The sequence below is a fragment of the Trachemys scripta genome, chromosome 3 (genome assembly GCF_013100865.1).
Source record: "Trachemys scripta elegans isolate TJP31775 chromosome 3, CAS_Tse_1.0, whole genome shotgun sequence".
NCBI classification, from domain to species: Eukaryota; Metazoa; Chordata; order Testudines; family Emydidae; genus Trachemys; species Trachemys scripta.
The window spans coordinates 141,025,032-141,047,313 of record NC_048300.1 but is presented as its reverse complement, the minus strand read 5'-3'; the positions used below and the strand labels follow the sequence as shown (position 1 = coordinate 141,047,313).

The following is a 22,282-nucleotide window of genomic DNA, read 5'->3' as shown; positions in this document are numbered from 1 at the left end:
GGCACTGCTCACAGTATCTGAGCATTCTACCGTATGAATTAGATAGAAGAGTATGTTCAAAATATTCAGTATTTGAATTGTTTTTATGTATATTGGGGATGCAGTCACTATACAATCAGTGGAAATACCATGATAGATATCACAAATTATCACAAGTTTTTGAGAGGTTCATATTTTTCTTTTATAAAAGGGGATCACAAGATATGATATTTTCTGGTAAGTTTTATAATACCTATTTAATCTAACACTTTTTTTCTCAAGAGTTTAAGGGGAAAAAAACAAACCCAAACCACTATTCATATATGCTTTCTGCTCTACCGTAATAGAGCTAATAGATGAAATACAAATTACCCAACAAATACTACATAGTCAGCTGTGCAAACACTGAAATAATAGGTGAATGTAATATTCTAGCAACTTTATCCACCACTTTAAATATAAAATGATGCTATTAAATGCATGATTGCAACTTTAACTAAATATTACACTGGCAGTGTTTTTCTTCCATAATTGACACTTCAGAGCCTGCAGAAGTCAAATGTTTTCTTTATGAAAACTCTAGTAGACTTGGACATATCCAAGAAAAACCAAGTGTACAGCATTCAGTTGAAACTTAAAAAAAAAAAAAAGAATCTTACCATTAGATTCAAAGCAAGTTACAATTACACACACACACACACACACACACACACACACACACAGAACCTGTAAAATCATTTTTGAAAAGCACTTAATTGTAAAACTCTTTCACATTACTAAATAATCTACTACTAATTTACTATTTAGCAAGAATATGAAGTGGTATCCTTACACATTTATATTTTTACATATGAACTATGAAAAATAGAGCGCATTATACTTTGTCAAGGCAAAACAATTAGCTACCTGTTTTGTAATACTAATGTAGCTCAATTAATAATGCAATTCTGGCCCTTACATTTTCAAAGTGGGGTGCAGGAATTTAGCCACCAGATTCTCATTGGCTTAACACAGGGGTGAGGAACCTACAGACTGTGGGCCAGATCCGGCCCACTGCTTCATTTCATCCAGCCCGCAGCAAGTCTCCGCTCTGTCGGGCCTCAGTGCTCCCCCTGGCAGGGCTGGAGCCGCAAGCGCCAGCTCGCCCCACTGTGGGGCGAAGCTGGGGTTGTAAAAAGTCCAGTTGGCTCCACACAGCTCCCTGGAAGTGACCGGTATGTTCAGCCCCTAGGCGCAGGGGTGATCAGGGAAGCTCCGCGAGCTGCCCCCACCCCCAGCACCGGTTACGCAGCTCCCATTGGCTGGGAACCATAGGGCGCTGGCAGTGCACACCGCGCAGAGCCACGTGGCCCCTCCACTTTGGGGCCTGCCATGGCTGCCACTTCTGGGAGCAGCGTGGAGCCAGGGCAGGCAGGGAGTCTGCCTTAGCCCCACTGTGCCGCCGACCAGGAGCCACCTGAGGTAAGCGCCGCCCGGCTGGAGCCCGCACCCCGAAACCCGTGCCCCAGATCAGAACCCCCTCTCGCACTCTAATTCCCTCCCAGACCCCGCACTCCCACCTGCACCCCAACTTCCTGCCCCAGTCCTGAGCCTGCTTCCACACTCCAAACCCCTTGGCTCAAGCCCAGAGCCCCCCCTACACCCCGAGCCCACACCCCCAGCTGAAGCCCTCACCCCCTTCCCATGCCTCAACCCCCTCCCACACCCTGAATCCCTCATTTCTAACCCCACCCCAGAGCCTAGGGGAAGCCCCAAGCCTCCTCCTCCCTCCTCACTGAGGGGCTGTGTGTGGCAAGCGACTGATTTTTATTGTGGGTCAGTGGCCCCTGATAGAAAAAAGGTTCCCCACCCCTCGTCTAAAGTATACCTAGAAGGCTCATTAGAGAAACACTGTTGTAATGGACCATGAACCCAAACAAAGAACGGAACTTAATAAAACAAGAACTGATACTTACTCCTTATTCTTGTTTTTAATGCAGGGATGATAAAGAACTTTGACTGCATTCCATGTGCCTGAAGACCTGGAATCAGGCCTCAAATTATTTTCAAACAAGGTAAAAACACTGCTGGATGCTGAATTTCCCATAGATTCCACCAATAAAGTGTCAGAATTTAAAAGCCACATCTGTGGATAGAGAATAGTTTATTTATAGAATACACCAGCAGCTTGAACTTGTTCTGTTACTCCGGATTTAAACCTGACCTGCTATGAGTAGGTGACATTAGACCAAATAAATCATGAAGCTTGATGTTTACTAGAGTATGACAATTTAAAAGTAGATTCTAACAAATCTTTAATGGATGTGAACTAACATTTTATGTTAAATAATCTGAAGTGTTCAAAGTGCTGTAAGCTCCATTGGAGATAAATCAAGGGTTGTATAAATGATGCAGAATTTCTTGTGATCTGTGTTAGGAGCAACAGAACTGTGAATCTGCATTTCCTTTGTGGTAGTAGCATGTTTCCTCTGCTAGAAAAAGAAGAAACAGCCAAAAACTATTGTTCCAGTAGCTAATAGATGATTTTTCTAATTTTATATTTCAGTGATGTGTCAAGCAAATTGTGTTGAAACAGTCTAGTCCTGAAGACAGGACGGCAGTTGAGAGATTTCCCACTGGAAAAGCCAAGAAACGAGAGAAAGAGAGAGTATTTAAAACAGATTGGATAGAGCTAATACAAACAGAGGGAATGGGTAGCACATTAGAGTTTACTAAAGATGAGACAGGCCCAATTACCAAGAGTGGCAAAGGCTCTTGATACCAGTCAGCTCTGTGTTCTTGGGGAACCAGGGGCAGTATCCAGCCTGACTCATGAAAGACACCCCCCATCTCTCCCCCCCCACCTCCCCCCGCCTCAGCTTAAACCAAAACCCATCAGAGGAAAAAACTTGCAGAGAGCAGTGAAGGGCGTTGGGAGACACACCTAGACCCCTCCTGACAAGGGTGACAAGATTAAGACATCTCCATTAGCATACAGAATGAAGAATAGAGACAACTCCCCCAGCCTCATCTGCATGAAAGATGGGACAGGGAGACATCTCAATTTGTATACAGAATGGAGAACAGAGAACCGCACTGAGCTCTGGGACCAGAAAAAGCAGGGACACACTGCATCATGGGAATCTCTGCTCCAGATGTTAATAAACCTACACCTGCTCACACCCTGCTCAGCAGTTATCAGACCAATTCTAGTAATGAATCCTTGATTGATATCCAAAACACTGAAGCAGCCCAATGCAACTGGGTTGCATTGTGAGCCCCTGGAAGAAAACACCACCCATAGCCAAGAGTGATCAGCTCCTATTGTCTAGCCTAAAGAAAACCCTTGAGTCATCAGTTTACCTATAAACAAATCTAGTGTTCAACCTTGAACCATTGTATTTTCTCTACAAAAATCCCTACTCGCTCTCCAGTAGGTGTTCTGATGCTTAGATCCAAACTATGCATCAGTTCCACTGGGACTCCATCTTCTCCTGACTGACCGTGCTGGGGGCTCTGCCTGTCTCCAGCACTCAGGACCCTGAGCTACCAACATCACCTGGGAACCCCGACCAGTTCAAGCCTCATGGAGTGGGTGAGATCCCCCTTCTTTCTCTTTCTCTGTTTTCCTTTTTACCTTAGGTATTAACCTTTAATAATGTATGTTATGTTGGTTTAGGTTCTCCTTGTGTAGTTATCACTACTATTCAATACATAACTTTTATGGTTAAGCTGGTTGCTTCTCTCTTGCTGAACTTTACTCTTGTGTTTTTAGCTTCCCCCATTCACTCTTCAGCAACGCTTCTTTTACCTAAGCTAAAGATCCCTGCAGCGCCCAAAATACTGTGGGGTTTGCTCATCAAGTAGGTTACTGCCAGGACACTTGTGATGTGAGAGTGAGGATAGGGACGTGCTGAATCTGGGACGCATAAGAGTAACAGTTTGAAAGTGCTGCTTGACCCAGTCCATGGAGCCCAGGGGCATATAAGAAGAGGCAGCTTGAAAGTGCTGCTTCATCCAGCCCAGTGAGTCCAAAGACATATAAGGGGTCAGCTTGACAGTGCTGAATGACCCAGTCCGTTCAGACATGCTCTGTTAATGTATGTGTAGGTGTTCATCTGGTTCTGGGGCTGGGGCTTCAAAATCCTCCTGTTCGTCATCTGATATCATAAGTACATCAATGACATCTTGTGATACATTTGTAAGGCAGTCATCGTATGGATCGAATTCCGTATCAGATGGTGTGGTCTCAGCTTCGGCTTCCTCTTCATCTTGCCACAAGTAGTCGTCCTCCATACCATCTAATGAATTTGATATGCCACACTTCTTGAAAGACTTGATTACTGTTTCTGCATCAATATCATTCCAGGCTTTTATGACAAACTTGCACAAAACATCCAACTGTGGAGCACGCATGTTTCCTCCTTTTGTGAATGACTTTTCGCCGCTAACCATCCATTCACTCCACTCGAATGCGATCTTTAAATGGCTTGTTTAGGCACACATCCAGTGGCTGTACCAATGATGTCAATCCTGCAGGAATAACTGCCGCATCTGTGTTTAGTCTTGCAAGCATTTGCTTGGTGCTGGGAGTTAAATGAGCCCTGAACATATCCCACACCAGTAGACTACATTTTTGAATAAGTCCACCTGGTCGCCTGCTCCATACATTATCAAGCCATAGCTTTACCCCTTCTTCATCCATCCAGCCTTTTTCATTCACATGTACAAAACAACCAACAGGGAACTTGAATTTCGGCATTGTTTTTCTTTTAAAAATAATCATTGGTCTCAGTTTGGCGCCATCAGCTGTGCATCCTAGTACCACTGTAAAACTGGACTTCTCATGTCCTGTTGTTTTAATTAAAATTGTTTTTTCACCTTTTTGATGGACAGTTTTATTTCCAACCATATCAAAATTCATTGGAGTTTCATCCATATTTCCAATACTACTTAACGCATAGCCATGTTTAGTGCGCTGTTGTATTACGTATCGATGGAAACTATTTACTTTGCTATCAAGATCCGCAGGTAATTTTGGGGCAATTTTCATCTTTTGCTTCAGTACCATATTATGCCTTCCCATGAATCTAGTACACCAGGATACAGTGGCCTTAAATCTGTTGCTGTGATCTGGGTTAGATTTGGCCCACTGAAGTGCAAACAAATGTATTTTATTTCGTGTCACTACATAACCGTTTTGGCGATGCTCATTCACCATGTTTGCTACATGTTTTTCGAGTTCTGGCCAACGTGGAGTGCCTCTTCTTAATGCACACTTACCCCTTGGCATACTCTTTAATGCTTTTTCATTTGCTTTCCAGTCCCGAACCATCTTTTCTGTTACTCCATATTGTCTTGCAGCAGCGCAGTTATTATGTTCCATGGCAAAGTTTACAACTTTAAATTTGAAACTGGCTTCATATTTCTTTCTTCTTGCTGGTGGAGCCATGATGGGGTTTTGACTGTTGGACATTTGTATACTGTACTGTATGTACTGGTGCTATACTGTATGAACAGGTACAGATACTGGTGCTGTACTGTATGTGGTACCCAGTATACAACAACCAGACAATCACGGCAAGCGATGTACCTTACCGGCGATTGGCTGGTTGTTGTATACAAAGCCTGCTTGGATTGGTCAGCTCTCCCTGCCTGCCCAGCCCTCCCTGTCTCCAAGACTATCAGAGCGGTAGCGCAAACACGCCTCTTTCACCCGTCTGGCCCGCCCTTGTATCCTATTACCTCCTTCTCTGCCTCTCAGATCTCGCACATGCGCGCCTGTGCCGCTTCACTGCAGTCCTCAGGAGCGAGATCTGAGAGGCAGAGAAGGAGGTACGGTAATAGGATACAAGGGCGGGCCAGACGGGTGAAAGAGGCGTGTTTTTCTGGGCACAGCGCCGCTCTCTCTTTTTTCCATACCCCGGGCGTCCCGGACGCCTGCAGCTTGCTCCGCCCTTCACTTACACCTTCCCGGTGAGGCGCCCCCTCACCTCGTCATCGGGCGGGGATGTAGCCACGGCCATTTTTGAGCTCCCCCCACCATATGCGGCGACCGCAGATTCTCCAGTCCGTCTCGGAAGTTTCAGCACCCGCCCTATAAGACGACACCCAGCGTATAAGACGACCCCCGACTTTTGAGAAGATTTTCCTGGGTTAAAAAGTAGTCTTATACGCCAGAAAATACAGTAATAAAAAGATCTGATAATGGGAATTAGGTTTCTCCATACTAATTGCTGGCACAAAAGTGCTGGAAATCTATATTAAAGGGAAGTTTTGAGAAATCTCAATTCTTTTCACTCTACTATTATTAATCCAATCACTGAATGTTTGTGTTGTGGTACCCCAAGACCCCAAACAAGATAAGGCACTGTTGTGCTAGGAACAGTACAAAAACCATTCAGGTCCCTCCCCTTTTCATTTATTCACTTGGCCATGGCAGTAGGGGCATGAGTTGCCAAAATGAAATTAACTTTCACAAGTGAGCTAAAAGAATTTTTTCGCTCTCTTTGAGTATATTATTTCAGTTTGCTTTGTATGTCGCTCATTAAACATATTACTTTGTACTGTCCTCCAAGGAATTCCAATTGTTTTTCCCCAAAGACCTAGTTGCTCTTTGAACTGGCAGTCAAGGTTAATAGGATTCTTTTCTTAGCTGCTTTTAACATTCGCTTTGGTGCATCTTTAGACTCTTATACACAGTATCTAGTGCACTTATAGAAGTATAGAAGTAGAAATTAAGTGCTGCTATTGGTTAGTAGTTCGTGCTAGCTGTCGCTTTTGGAGACCTGGGTGACCTTAAGTTAAGACAACAAGTTGAATTAAGTTGGGTGATAGACTTACTGCAGCCCCTGCTAACAGGTTTGTTCACATCAGATAACACTTACTATATGATAGAACTGAGCACAACTATTGCAGTTTGTCAGAGGCCCAGTATTAGAAAACTGTAGCAAGGCTTTTGCAAAGAAGGAATGAGACACACTCTCAAAGATGTCTGGGAGGAGACAGGGAAAGACACTAGCTAATTGTACTAAGCCTAGCTCTAGGAAGGATGTGGACAAATAGAAGAGAATCCAGAGAAGAGCAACAAAAAATGACCCATGAGGGAAGATTGAAAAACTTGGGTCTCTTTAGTCTGGAAAAGAGAAGACTGAGAGGGGACATGATAACAGTTCTTACATACATAAAAGGTTATTACAAGGAGGAGGGAGAAAAATTGCTTTTCTTAATTTCTGAGGCTAGGACAAGAAGCAATGGGCTTAAATTGCAGCAAGGGAGATTTAGGTTGGACGTTAGGAAAAACTTTCTAACTGTCAAGGTGGTTAAGCACTGGAATAAATTGCCTAGGCAGGTTGTGGAATCTCCATCTTTGGAGATTTTTAAGAGCAGGTTAGACAAACACCTGTCAGGGATGGTCTAGATAACACTTAGTCCTGTATGAGTAAAGGGGACTGGACTAGATGACCTCTCAAGGTCCCTTCCAGTCCTATGATTCTATGATAATACAAGTCCCTTACTCACAAACACTCACCACATATGTTCTCCCTTCCCCTTTCAGAGTACTTATAGAATCTTCAGAAAATTACTCCTGGGGAAATTTTGTGCCACTGCGCAAGCACAGAATTACTGTCTCCCGCAGATTTTTTTTCTCCGCAGAAAATACATTCTACCATAGAGATGCTGCAGTTATACCTTTTGCCCATCAGGGGCTGTTGTGGCACCAGAGCAGAGAGCAGCAGGCTCACCGGCAATAGCAGCCATCAGCTGGCTGCGTTCCTCACAGTGGCCGGGGATGAGGGGAGGACACACAGGGCTGCTGGGGGGTCACATAGATTGGGGTTCAGAAGGGCTAGTGGGGGGGGACAGACTGGGGGAAGAGGCTGAATGGGAATAGGGGGGCAGGGCCACATGGGACAGGGTGGCTGAACGGGGGTCCAGGGATACATGGGGACGGGAGCAGATGTTCCTGACTGAATAGGAGAGGCTAGGGGTCAGCAAGGGTCTGCTTGGGGGAGGCTCCCCAACAATCCCTCTCCCCCAAAATAACCTGTTCCATACTTCTCTCACCCACACCAACAACCCTCCAGGTTTACTCCCAGGCTCCTTCCCAGCATTTACTTCCCTCTCCCTCAGCTCCTCAATTACCTCCGATTTCCCCCACGCCTTTGCACTGCTTCTGAGGGGTGCGGGAAATAAGTTTTGTTAAGTTCTGTATTAATATGCCTAGCAAGGAATCTGTCAAAAAATATTTCCTGGAACTTTGTTGTTATCTGTATTGTTACAGACATACTTGCTGACAGGCATTTTGAAATAAATTACCAAAATAATTGAAACTGGCATGATTATATTATGTTATTTTGACAAATAAAATACGCAGAATTTTGCAAAATGTTAAAAGATTGTGCACAGGTTTTTTAATGTTTTGGCACAGAATTACCCCAGGAGTAGAAAGTGAATAGCATCCTTCACTCTAATCTAGAGGATATACCATCAACATATGTCTACTCCTTTCACAGTTTCTTTTGCACCCTATTTTAAAGATTATTAATCAGTTTCACTCGGCAGCTGGATCGAGCTGAAAAGTGCTTCTGTTTACACATTATAATACTGTGGGACAAAAGCCACAGATTACTACCATTTTGTCAAAGCATGTCTTATGTTAGCAAAGATCAAACAGATTTGTACTGATGTTTGAATATGCATTATATAGCAGAAATCTGAGTCTGTTGGAGAAAGGCACTATTGGTTACGTGAGAAATTTCTGCATCTTCTAAGCCTGTCAGTTTCTGACTTGTTTCTAACTTGTTTATTTTCTTTCAGCATTTTCCTTTTCCCCAGCATTAATTATTTTATTTCTGACCTGGTTGTTGACCTATACAAACAGTCCCAAATTCAGTGTTCTGATTCTAAGCATTTATGCATGTTACTTCTGGCTAGTATATTTGTATATTTCAATCTGAGCTGTCAGCTATTTTATGGATACTACATAGATTTTTCTCTTCCCCGTGCAGTGTCTAGATTCCCAAATTTCCTTGAATTTAACCATTGGTAAGAAAAAAAAACTGCTACAGCAATACTTAAAAATAAAGTATATTTAGAACTTAACAGTGTCCATTTGACAGCCCTGGAAAGCAACATACTCTCTACTAACAGAGCAGTTACAGCTTGTGTAATGAAAACCTAAGAAAAAACAGTGCTAGCTTCCCCATACAGTCCTCCTATTGTGCTACAAGCATGACACAGAGGGAACACCATTCAGGTCGGTAAGGTAAGTCAACTTCTGTGCCCATTCAGTCTCACTACTCAGCTCAAAATGACAGCAAGGATGCAAATTAGAGCCAATTACGATGGTGATTTGTATAACAAAGACATTTATCCTGTAAGGAATTGGATTGACTCACTTCACATAGACCGATGGACTTAGATATGAAAGAAATAGGTGCCTCAGAAATATGTAACATAAAGAGAAGTGCTACAAGAACTTTCAGTGACTCTTAGACTGTGTGACGCTATATAGAATATGTGAGACACTTTATGATATTGATACCAATATTGTAAAATTGTAATGAGTCTTACCAGATATGTAAGGCCCTGCCAAATTCACAGTCCATTTGGTCAATTTCATGGTCTTAGGATTTTAAAAATTATAACTTTCATGATTTCAGCTATTTAAATCTGAAATTTCATGATGTAATTGTAGGGATCTTGACCCCAAAAGGAGGGGTGTGTGTGGGGATTGCAGTACTGCTACTCAGATTTGGGCAGCTGGAGAGCCGCGGCTGCTGGCCAGGAGCCCAGCTCTGAAGGCAGAGCCACCGCCAGCAGCACAGCAGAAGTAAGCATGGTATGGTATTGCCACCCTTAGTTCTGCACTGCTGCCTGCAGAGCTGGACCCTCAGTCAGCAGACACCACTCTCTGGCTGTCCAGGTCAAAAGGCAGCAGCACAGAAGTAAGGGAGGCATGATATGGTATTGCCACTCTTACTTCTGTGCTGGTGCTGGAGGCGCTGCCTTCAGAGCTGGGCATCTGACCAACAGCTGCCACTCTCCACCCACCCAGCTCTGAATGCAGCACAGAGGTAAGGGTGGTAATACCGTGACCCCACCCTGCAATTCCCTATTGGGTCAGGACCCCCAATTTGAGAAACGCTGGCGTCCCCCGTGAAAGCTGTATAGTATAGGGTAAAAGCACACAAAAGACCAGATTTCATGGGAGGAGACCAGATTTCACGGTCCGTGATGCATTTTTCACAGCCGTGAATTTGGTAGAGCCCTACAGATATGCCATGTAAGATTTCAGTGGAAAAGTTATAATTTGCTAAATATGATAATCACATTTATATGTAAGTATCATCCTTGTATTGTGAGTTATAAATATGTATGGTATATTTGCATTTCAAACTTGTGCTGTGCTTCTGGGTGACACCTCTCCCAAGACAGATTGGCATCAGCACTAGCCAGCCTACTGGATCGTCTATCAAAGGCAATCAGATATATAATGAATCCATTGAGAGAAGGCAGGGGTTACACCTAAGAGTCAGCAGGACATGTAGGGACATGCCGGTGGATAGGGGACTCTGCTTTTCCATGCCCACATGTGCTGTATGTTTGTGTTTGGGGCAAAGGAAGTACAAGCCACATAGCAAAGGATATAAAAAGGCAGATGCATCTTCTCCATTCTGCTTTCAATCCTGCTTCCTACCTCTGGAGTAACTTTTCTATAAACTGAAGCTCTGAACAAAGGACTGAATGGCCCATCCAAGTTGTGGATGTGTTCCAGAGGGACTTTCCAGCCAGCAAACTCACCAATACTGCTAAGAACCTGAGATCTGGACTTCGAAGTCTTATGTATGTATCTGACCATTTTGTTTTTTTGTTATCCCCAAATGTATTCATATCCTTCACTTGTGTGTGATATTTATTTGCCATTTCAGTCAAAGACAGTGAAACTTTAAATGCTTGGGGGCTCCACTGTCACTGCTTTAAAGTCAAAGTGTCTCACCTTGCTGAGCTAGCGTTTTATGCTTAGTTAGAATCTGTCTATGTTAACTGTTGTAATGATGTTAATTGGCAATTTGTTTTTATTTGTAACTAACTTTGCAATGCAGCACACATACTGACACCGTATAAATAGCCTTCTGTGCACAAAATTCTTTTGTGCAAAGAAACTGCAAAAATCTGTTGCACCTCTACTAGTGACTAAAGCCCACCCACCCTCCAAAAATTGAGCATGTGAAGTTGAGATATCTCACATCAGGCAAACCTTAAATGTTCAATATTTTCTTGGTGTAGACAGCTGTGTGACATATCTACGGTACTCTTCCTAAAAATAAATCTCTTTAAAAAAAAGCTTTCTGCATTTAAAAGTAATTGTGTTAATTAATGGGGAAAATATTGTTACCCAATGATTTCTTGACTAGGACTGAACTCTTCCCCAGTGTGAGGCACTGGTCCCCTTCCTGCAAATACTAGAGACAGTTCAGACTTCTCCACAAGGCTCCAAAGTCTGACTATGCATCTTGCATGAGAGGAATGCTTATAAAACTATATTGAAACATTTAATTCTTATTGCTCAATAAATGTAAATTCAGAATAGCAATGTGTTATTCAGTTGTGTTAATTAGGTAAATGGACCTTCATTGGGTGTAGTAGAAAAAAGAGGCTGGTCCTAGGAAGACAATTAGGTAAACAAGTATCCTTTGGATCCTCAGTTTATCCACAATCCAAGATATTTGGGACACAGTGAGCAAGAAGCGAAAATCAGTAGGGAAGGAGAGAGAAGCAGAACAGAACCTGAGGGCACAATGTCATGGGTCCAAAAAGCTTAGATCTCTAATACTATGACAAATTAAAATTGGTAATGAAGATAGGCCTGGTTAGCCTGAACATACCAGAAGGACCTGATTCTGTGTATAAGTATCTACATGGGGAACAAATATTTAATAACAGGCTCTTCAATCTAGCAGAGAAAAGTATAATAAGATCCAATGTCTGGAAGTTGAAGCAAGACAAATTCAGACTGGAAATAAGATGTGAATTTTTAACAGTGAGAGTAATTAACCATTGGAACAATATACCAACAGTCGTGGTGGATTCTCCATCAATGACCATTTTTAAATCAAGATTGGATGTTTTTCTAAAAGATCTACTCTGGGAATAATTTTGGGGAAGTTCTATGGCCTGCATCATTCAAGAGGTCAGACTGGACAAGCCCATTGGTCCCTTCTGGTCTTGTAATCTATGATCCACGTATTCCACAAGGCTGGCACAAAATCAGCAGGGGCAAGGAAAAGAGTTCCTCGTCCTCTATTATCCAAACATTTCTGAAATACAAGGATGCATCCCTGAATGAGCCCAGATCCTCTTTTTCTGAAAAAGAAGGTAAAGGAAAGAATGCTATACTTCTTGCCAATGTACCATCAGCCATTTAAGGACATGGGAGAGGACCCTGGACTTTCTGCCTTTTGAAGTAGTTTTAGGGAAATTTTTGGGCTTAGCCCTGGAAAATCCCCAATTGGTGAAGTTGGTTTGGCCCAAGTTGAGTTCCAAGTGTTGAAGAGAACTGAACAGCTCTTGTAAAGGTGTCACCAGAGAAGTCTTGATTAGTGTTGGAGGATACAGAGATCCCAAAGTACTACCTATTTCCCTGAGAAGCTGAGGGTCAGCTATTGCAGACCTCCCCACCTGTGGCTTTTATGAGGGCCTCCTCATAATGAGAGCACCTCCTGGCTTTCTGTTTTCTATTAATGTGGCCTGCTGCACCATAACGGGGATAGGGTGAGTGGAAGTAAGATGCTCAGCAGCTGGTTCTGTTCAGGGGTCACAGCCCCATAAATTTGGGCCCCCCCGGGGAAAAGAAATGTAAGGAAATGATTCTGGCAGTGCTAGTTGAAGTTAAGAGTTAAAAGATAGGACGGTAGTGGATAAGGCAGAACACTGAATTGCTACTCTGTTTGCTCTTCCAGAGACAGGATTAATTGGGATGAGGACAAAAGGGATGTGCCCACACCCCAGAGGCTCCTGGACAAGTCTGAGCTATTTCAAACATTTCTAGGAAGAGGGGTGCAGCCCAAGTGTATCAGATATAAGGCTCCACAATATTTTTTAATTTCCTCAGTCATAAAAATATTATAAAAACAGACAAGACTACATACTTCTATGTAAACAGCACAGCTGTGTACAGTACTTTGGACTAACTGCTTGAGATTTCAATTAGCTTTTAGTCTAAAAAATTCAAGTGGGTTCTTAATTTCCATTGCTGAATGCCCCAAACTAAAAAGAAAAAACTGAAAGAGACTCAAAGGCAGGCAGGCACACCATTTGAATGATCAACTCCTTTTTCTCATTTCCCTTACACACATAAGCAAACACATAATAACCAATGAATAAATGTCAGGAGTTCACACTCATGAATATATTTCTATACAATTATAAGAAAATGCCTTACCAAGATGTAGACTTTTCCATCATGCCCTTGTATTCTGAATCTAAACGTGCTTCTGGCAGAGGACAGTTCCACGAGACACTGAGCTATAATGTTCTGTACAAACTGAGACCTGTTTTAAAATAAATCAGTCTTAACAGAATATTTTCATAGTAACTATATTTTACAAAACTTAGCCATTGATACCCAGTGAGCCCTAAGAAAGCTTTAAATGTATGGTGAAGGGTTAAAATTCATGTGCATTTTATATAACAACCTGGTACATGGATTGTGCCAGCTCTTTTCCAGACCCAAAGTCCAGAGTTTGGTCAAGAAACCAGAGGTCTAGCAAATAGTGATTAGCTTAGAGAAAACAGAATAAACAAGATAACATTGCCTTTTCTAAGATATGCTTGGTTAGTAGAAATGCCAGATGTTGAAGCAATAACTGAATAATTATGTTTCAAATTGAACAAAGAATCCCTGTTCCTATTGTGTTAGTTTCTTCTATAGGGAGACGTTCTTTCCACAGATTCAACCTTAAGTTTATGAAAGGTTGGCACGTCAGTATAAGATATGGCATCCTCCCACCTGCCTTAAAACACAAAAGAGACAATCCTTATTGCCATATACTTTCACCGTTTCTTTGTTTTAACCCCTAGGAATGTACCTGTTGGACAATCAAAGGAGTTGCTTCATTCCTATGAACCCCAAATCAAAATTCAACATATATATATTTTATACTAATAACATTTTATCAAAGTATTAATTAAATATTAACTTGCTAACTTAAGACCATGGGCAGAGACATTATGTAACCCGTTAACCATTGGCTAATGTGCTATCTTGTCTTGCTGAAAAACCCTAATTGCTTGTAATTAGCAATTATATGAAAGCATTGCATAAATTTAGCAAAGTAACAAAGATTGCATATTTAGTCACCAAAAGTCAAACAATGTAAAAAAGTTAAGGTTCCAACTACAAAGTTAATTTGACTTTCCGTAATGCCATCTGTACTATATGGTACGCGGTTTACAACAAACGGTAATATATAAAGCTATGCATTCAATTAGAAAAGAGATCACAAGACACAACAAGTATACTACATGCCTGAGTTAAGAATGCTTTTGCATTTCCTAACTCTGTTATTTTAACAGTGCAGACTTAATACTTTATTAGCATAATATTTAATTAAATACCAAAAAAGTAACTATTCAAAAAGATTAATCTTTACCACTCAACAACATTGTTCCAATAACCAAACTGAGCACATTATCTGATTTCTATACCTTGGTAGCATGTCAAAATTTGTTCCAGATTGCTGAATAATCATCTCAGTGATGTAATATTTTGTAGTCCCTAAAAATCAGACAAAAGGAAATTTTTACAACTCAATAAAACAGTACACTTATTTTCTACAGTAATATAATGCATCACCACATTTACTAAACTCCTAGATCAGCATCCAATTAAATGGTGGAAGAGATGTCCAAATTCTTGTTTTGACATGTAGGAGGAGGAGCTGGGTAACTGGTAAAGAAATCAGACATGGCCAGAAGGAAATATCGCTTTAGCTCTTTTTGGAGCTAATCACAAGATCAATATTTTGCCATCTGTATCATTCCCTACTTAACATCAAGCACAACCATTTCCCCCTGGATCCCATATAAAACCAGAGTGGGCAGGAGCCAAAACCCCTGTAGTGATCATTTTAAAAACATGTTATATATTTAAATGCTTGGTGATATCAATTAAAAACTCCTGTCCATTATTTATTATTGCTGTGCCAACCTTGAACAAGAAATGGAAAACACTTAATGGACTAAAACCAGTGTAACTTATGTCAGTACTTCAGTATCCTCTACCAGCCAATGATTGTGAATAACAAACACACGGCTCTAACAAGAGTAAACTAAGGGGACTAATTTTCTTCTTTCTTCAAAGAGTGGAAACAATACTTCTCTGTAACAAAGTTAGGTTAACTCAGGACACTGGCCCTCTCTGTATTGATATGTACAGGACCCACACTTCAAGTGCAGACATTTAAAAAAAAAGTCAGAAGAAGAATTTCTTCAGCTTTGCAGACATAGCTGCTTCCATCCAGGTTATCTTTTTCTTTTAAAATATTTTTGTAGGTATAAAAGAAAAAATATTTTATTTATGAACACATTGTATTTTACAAGCTATTTATAGGTTGCTACATAAGTGCATTTATTAAGTACCTACTTCCATAAACATAAACAAAGACAATATAGTGTTTTAAGTGGGGAGATAGAAAAAAGAAAAGAAAAAGAAAAACCTTTCCCCCCCCCAGTTACATCATACAGTGGAGTCGCATCTTACACGGGGGTTAGGTTCTAAAATCAGAGTGTAAGGCGAAAATCGCATATAGTCAAAATTACCCTTGAAAATCCCTTAAATCGCCCATAAAGTACAGTATATGGTTTTGAGTATACAGCCCTGTATAGTAATATGTATAATGTATACAGTAATGTACAGTATACAATAAAGAGTACATATGCAAAATATAATTTTACAGTACTGTATTTTTAATTACAGGGGGTAATTACAGGGGGTCATCAGGGCTTGATGTTGATCCAGGAGACAGAGGTGACAGAGAGCGAGTCGTAGACGAAGTGGTTGCCTCTGGTTCAGCTCAAGAAGTTAATTGCGTGGGCTTATTTGCTGCTGGTTGTTTTTCCTTGAAAAACATGGTGATCGGCAATTGTCGCTGTTGTCTCTTGAGCTGCTCAAACATTTCTTGATACGGTCTCAAATCGTCCGTAATACTACGTATGATTTTGAGGCTTCGTTCCATAGAGGGATCGTATTCAGAAATTAAATCATTCAAGTGTTTCGCTGCTTGGAATACTTCAGCAAGTTTATGAAGATTCCAACTTGCTGGCTCTTCCTGTTCGTCATCATCTTCGTCTTCTGTAGACGATTTTATCAGTTCCTCTAACTCTTCGTTAGTCAATGTTTCTCTATGGCTCTCAATTAATTCTTCAATTTCTTTCTCAAGGATGTCGACGAACCCATCACCACCCACTTGTCTGGCCACCTGAACAATGCATTTCACTTCTTTGTCAATGGTCGGGAAACCCTTAAAATCATTCAAATATTCTTTCCATAGGTTTGGCCAACATGCATTGACTGTTTCAGGCTTGATTGCATCCATTGCCTGTTTAATATAAGTGATGCAATCGGCAATGTTGAAGGACTTCCAACACTCATCACATTAAGATTGGGATCAGCATCCATAGCGCTACGTATCCGTGAGAACATAAGCCTCGTGTACGTGGCCTTGAAATAATGAATCACGCCTTGGTCGAGAGGTTGGAGGATGGAGATGGTATTGGGGGGGAGAAAGACGACTTCAACGTCATTATGTTCAAACCAGAGTGCTGCAAGGTGGCCAGGAGCATTGTCTACGATCAGCAACACTTTAAAGTCAAGTCCTTTCTCTTCGAGGTACCATTTGACCCCGGAATGAAACACTTGTGGAACCAATCCAGAAATAATGCTGCCATCAGCCAAGCCTTTTTATTTGATTGCCAGAACACAGGCAGGAGATTTTTGTTCTTCCCTTTTAGGGCACTGGGATTTGCAGCCCAATAGAGCAAGTCCGGCTTTATTAAATGTCCAGCTGCATTTCCACAAAACAACACAGTGACACGGTCTTTAACTGCTTTGACGCCAAGGGCTTGTCCTTCTGATTTCAAAATGTAAGTGCGGTTGGGCATTTTTTTCCAGAGCAGCCCAGTCTTGTCAGCATTAAAAACTTATTCCAGAAGATAGCCCTTTTCTTCTATAAAAAGCAACAGAGGGTCCTGTGGCACCTTTAAGACTAACAGAAGTATTGGGAACATAAGCTTTCGTGGGTAAGAACCTCACTTCTTCAGATGCAATTTCTTCTATGATTTTCTTTAATTGTTCGTGGTAGGCTTTTGCTGCCTCTTCATTGGCAGATGCAGCTTCATCAGTAGTCTGCACGTTTTTCAGGTTGAAGCGGTTCCTAAAACTGTTAAGCCAACCTTGGCTGGCTTTGAATTCCTTCTCATCAGAAGGCTGTCCCTCTTCAGCAGGAGGTTTGAACAGCACGTAGAGGCTAAGAGCCTTTTCTCACAACATGTTGCCATCGATAGGCACATGTTTACGGTTCAGGTCTTCCAGCCATAAGTTTAATGTCTTTTTAGTCGTCACTAAAGTCTTATCACGCACCTGGCTCGTCACCTTAGCAGTTATTGGAGCATTTGATGCCACGGCTTGACGAATTTCTCTCTTTCGAATCTTGATGGCACAGATGCTAGATTCGTTGCGGCCATATTTACGCACCACGTTGGAGACCATCATACTGCCTCTCAATAAGTCCAACACAGCCAGTTTTTCCTCCAGCGTTGGAACAGATTGCTGTTTCTTCGGTTGAGCACCAGATGAAGTAGTTGGCTTGCGTTTAGGGGCCATGTTGTATGAAAAATACGTATCTTTAAACACTAGAATCACACTCAGCGCAGCGAGATGCTCACACTATGAGAGGCACGCGGGAACTGAGACCGACTGAGGGAACAGCAGATTCATGTCTCCCATCTCACGCTCACTCCGGGGCATACGCTCATTGAGTGGAATGCTGGGTGGAATCGCTTGCACTATTTACAGGTATCTTGTGGTTTTTCTTTTTTTTGCCGAGCATGTATAGTTGAATTCGCATAAGTTAAATGCACGTATGATGCGACTCATCTGTATGCACTTTTGTACACAAGCAGCTAGTACAATATGGCTAGTTCCAGGTACAAAAACAAGTACAAACAACTGTAGCACTGCTATACAGATGTGAGCAGATATTGTAAATCTGGGGTTTCTTGCAGGTAGATGCATGGATATTCGGGGCAGAGTCATTCTGCATGAGTATCAGTATCCCAGTTCAGTGCCTTTATTTGTCCTTGAATACTAGGAACTAAAATATAAAGACTTCAGCCTGGTTTTAGGACATTGGAATTTGAGCAGAAGTTTTGTTTCTTCTATTGTCTGGCGCAACAAATCACAATTCTGGGATTCTCTTTCATGAGACGTAATCTAGTAATACACTTCCTTGTGGCTATTAATAATCTGAATTAGCATCATTCTTTGTTATGAAGATTTGAGGAGAGTCCCTTAGAACCTTTTGCTTATACCAAAGTGTGTTTCAAAAGTTCCATGTAAGCTTTTATGCTAGTAGGACTAGATTATTTGGGTATGCGGGCAGTCCCAGAAAGTGTGTGCGCGCGCCTGGTGAATCATTTGCTCATATCTTTTTTAGCAGAAGTTGTGGCTGAATAAATTCATTTTGTTGGCGAATACAGAGATGTAGAAGTAGTACATGACTTGTCTATTTCAGCATCTTTCAGCACTGTTTAGAGTTTGGCGATTAGCATTGTAGATCTGACCATCTGAGCCTATACAGTGTATCTTTAAAGTTAGACACTGGTAGCTATATGTCTGCTCAGGCAGCTGGTGTGGAGACAGTAGTAAAGAGAGATAAAAATTCATATTTCTAAAATCAGATTTTTGGAATTTGTATGGTTGTGCTGTTTGTTCAAACGATTTCAGGGCTGAGAATTATGTGAGTTGATCGAAGGGAGTCACTTTATTCTCTAGCCACCAAGTGATTTTTTAATAGAAAAGGTAAAGGGCAAAGTCTGGGATTTTTGGCATATATATTAGATGAGCCCCTCCCAATCATTTCCCCATCCATGGAAGCACAAGTGCCAGAGCAGTAGAACTCCATGATGCACTAGTTTGGTTAGAAATTCCTATGCAAGCTCTTCAGATCATAGCTAGCCCTTTTCTGCAGCAGAAATACATGAGGTCCACTGAGTCGGAGCCTCTGTCTGTCTGCATCTGTCATCTCTTGTCTCAGTCTGAAGCCCTTTGGGGTATGGACCATCATTTGTTCTGTGTTTGTACAGCACCTAACGCAGTGGGGACCTGGTTCACTACTAGGCTCCTGCCACTATGAACAATAAACAACACTTATTTATGGCTCTGTTCCCTGCATTCCCCCTGACTGCAGCCTCAGACATGGGGAGGCTTTCTCTGAGCCAGCAGTGAGTACTCAGCCTCCTTTTGGGCTTAAGAAGGGCATGGTTGCTGATTGGTTAGACAGAAGGATTCAACATAAGCTTATCGGCTCCTGCAAACACATGGGGAGCACTTATAAACCCTTGCCCTTGCTCTGGGGCACCATTCTGCTTTAAGAAGAAAAGCTTCCCCTTCCCTGACCTGGGATTAAAGCAGGACCAGGAATTTTCTCTCACTGTCAGACTGGCCTGGACAGTGTGGGTTTTTTCACCCTCCTCTTAGGAGCCCCAGGATCTAGAAGATAGGTGAGGTTGTAAAATTCATTTTGTCACAACTTGGCAGGTGTCCAGTACAGGTACTCAGTCAGTAGGCTGTCTAGTTCCCTGATAAACCAGAACTAGAAGCAGATTAGAAGGCATCTCCTAAAGAAGGCGGGTAATAGGGCTGGGGCTTCCAATGTCTTGCACAGTGAGGAGACAACCACCTCTTCTCCAACCCTTTACCTCTTGTACAAGGAGAGGGCAGTGGGGTCCGATTGTGCTAGGACTCGTTTAACAGGGTGAAGGGCTGACGGTAGTCCTCTAGGAGGTGGAATGGAGGAGTGAGGGCGCTGAAGCAGCTCTTCACCAGGATTACAAAGGATGGATGATCTCCACTGGATGAGTTATTGCCAAATAGTTCCCAGATGTGTTACTTAATAAAAGTTGTGGCCCAGTTAAACCACATTCCTAGTTAAACCACATTCTAGTCTTTCCTTCACTGTTGACTGGGACAATGCATTTGCAATCCAATTAACTGAGACTTAAAATAGTTTTGTACCAATGTTGTTATCCATGTTGTCATGGGTGCCAATCAAATGACAGTATGACCTAAAATAGAGCCTCATCACAGAACTAGTTTGATGCAGTAGCACATTAAGCATAGATGGGCTTTGTATTTGAGACCTACTTATTCTACATTTAATGCAGCACTGACATTTCTCTCCTTTTTATATTTGTCAGTCCCATCGTAGGAAACAAAAAGCTCAGTGAAAATAATAAATAACCAGTCTGCCAAACACTCCTCAGGACACCAGGAGATTGGCCCAACAATGTAGAAAGTAAAATTTTAAAGCAAATGTCAGGCACAAAAACTGAAAACAGAGGAAAATTTTATTTTACATTTACCAAGGTAGTTATCCCCGGATTTTTACTAATGGTGAGAGAAATTTGATTTCTCAGAGGGCAATTAAAGCTGCAATGCATTTAGGATAATTATATTTTACAAGGTATAATAGAGCGTGTAGATTGAAGTAGTTTAAACTTCTAGTTAAAACTAGTGCTCCTGCACTGAAAGTGATCAGTGGGCAGTAATGCCCTCACTCCTCAGAGTGCAGCATTGTAAAGGTTTAATTAATATACTGAAAATAGGAAAAAAATTAAATTAAAAAAGAAATAATAGGTAAGGATTAAAAACCAAAGTAACAAAAATAGTGGCAGTTAACTTAACAAAAATCAGAACTAACAAATGTCTAGGTAACTCATATATATATATATATATAAAATTTATATTTTTTTAATGGAACTAACAGCCTTCACCCTGACCACACTGCTTATATGACAAGTCCTTTTCTCCCACCCTTTTATCTGTCTTTGTCTTTACAGATTTTTAAGCTCTTTGGGACGGGGGGGACCTTATCTTCCTATAGCTCTGTACAGCATCTTGCACATTTTATATCCTTTATATAATATAAATAAATAATACATACCACTCCCAGGCAATAATCGCAACTCAAATAAATATATAATATTACAGATCTATAGATACACATAACAGTATTAACAGAGTCTGGACACATATTATGTACTCCTATTTTACAGTATGTTTTTGCAAACATGCATATAAATTACTCCTCTGTACAAATATTACTAACAAATATTGTCTACGAGACTATTAATTTGAACATTTAGTCCAGAACATTTTTAAATACACTAAGATAAAACACCACAGTACTTCAATGTTAATTTCTTATAGATTGATTAATTAAGGTGACTAACAAATTTCAAATGAATCAACTTCACAAAGTTTTTGCCAACTTTTGAGCTATGAGACTTTATAGCCTTTTCTACTGTATTAGTTATAGTTGCTAGGAAGTACATTTTTGTTCAAAGAAATTAACATTTGCACATGATCTATAAAAAGTTTATTCTACCTTATTTTGTTTAGAGGAACTATTTACGAAAGATGAACTGCATACTTGAGCTTATATTAGTTATGTAGTTCAGACCTAAGCGATACACTAAACAAAATTTACTAATGTATACAAAGTATGCATTCCACGATTAATTGCAAATGTGTCCATGATATTCTAGGTAGATATCTTTTAAAAGCTAAATCTAAATGCTTGTGGTCATATTTAAATCTCTAACCATTATTTCAGCTCAGAGTTGTTCATATCACAACTCCGGGTCTATGCTACAAATCCACTTTATAACAGAGCAAGTGGCATGGTTCAAACATATAAAAAGGAACATTCATTTTGCTAAGTGTTAAAATACAGAGAACAATATGGCCAGATGCACTACATAAACAAGGATCAAAATAAATTACTGGGGCCAATAACCTCATACTTTTGACAGTGGAAACAATCTCACCCTTTCAGAAGTGAAAGAGAAGAACCCACAGGAATCAACTCAGCATCCTATTGATAAATTATTTTTCTCCAGAACTTTTAACCTCTAGTGTTTAGTGAGCGAGCCAACCAAGTATGGTTTTGTTTGTGTAATCCATACCTGATGATACTGTCTCTCCCAGCATTGCCTTGCAGCGCTTACAAATTACTCTAGCATTTTTCTTTGATTTCTG

At 41.1% G+C, this 22,282-nt stretch overlaps 1 protein-coding gene across 2 annotated transcripts in view; it reads right to left on the bottom strand.

The window, feature by feature from the left end:
• Positions 1–22,282, bottom strand: part of UBE3D (ubiquitin protein ligase E3D) — a 110,403-nt gene that overhangs the window by 71,584 nt on the left and 16,537 nt on the right. Inside the window, exons 5-9 of one of the 2 annotated variants that reach the window (XM_034766141.1) lie at positions 22,210–22,279; positions 14,671–14,740; positions 13,406–13,514; positions 1,935–2,104; positions 244–612 (exon numbers count right to left, since the gene is read on the bottom strand). In XM_034766141.1, the coding sequence (XP_034622032.1) occupies positions 603–612; positions 1,935–2,104; positions 13,406–13,514; positions 14,671–14,740; positions 22,210–22,279 (429 nt within the window). In that variant the 3' untranslated portion in view covers positions 244–602. Of the gene's footprint in view, positions 1–243; positions 613–1,934; positions 2,105–13,405; positions 13,515–14,670; positions 14,741–22,209; positions 22,280–22,282 lie in introns of those variants that run through there. The other variant, XM_034766140.1, reaches the window with a different exon arrangement.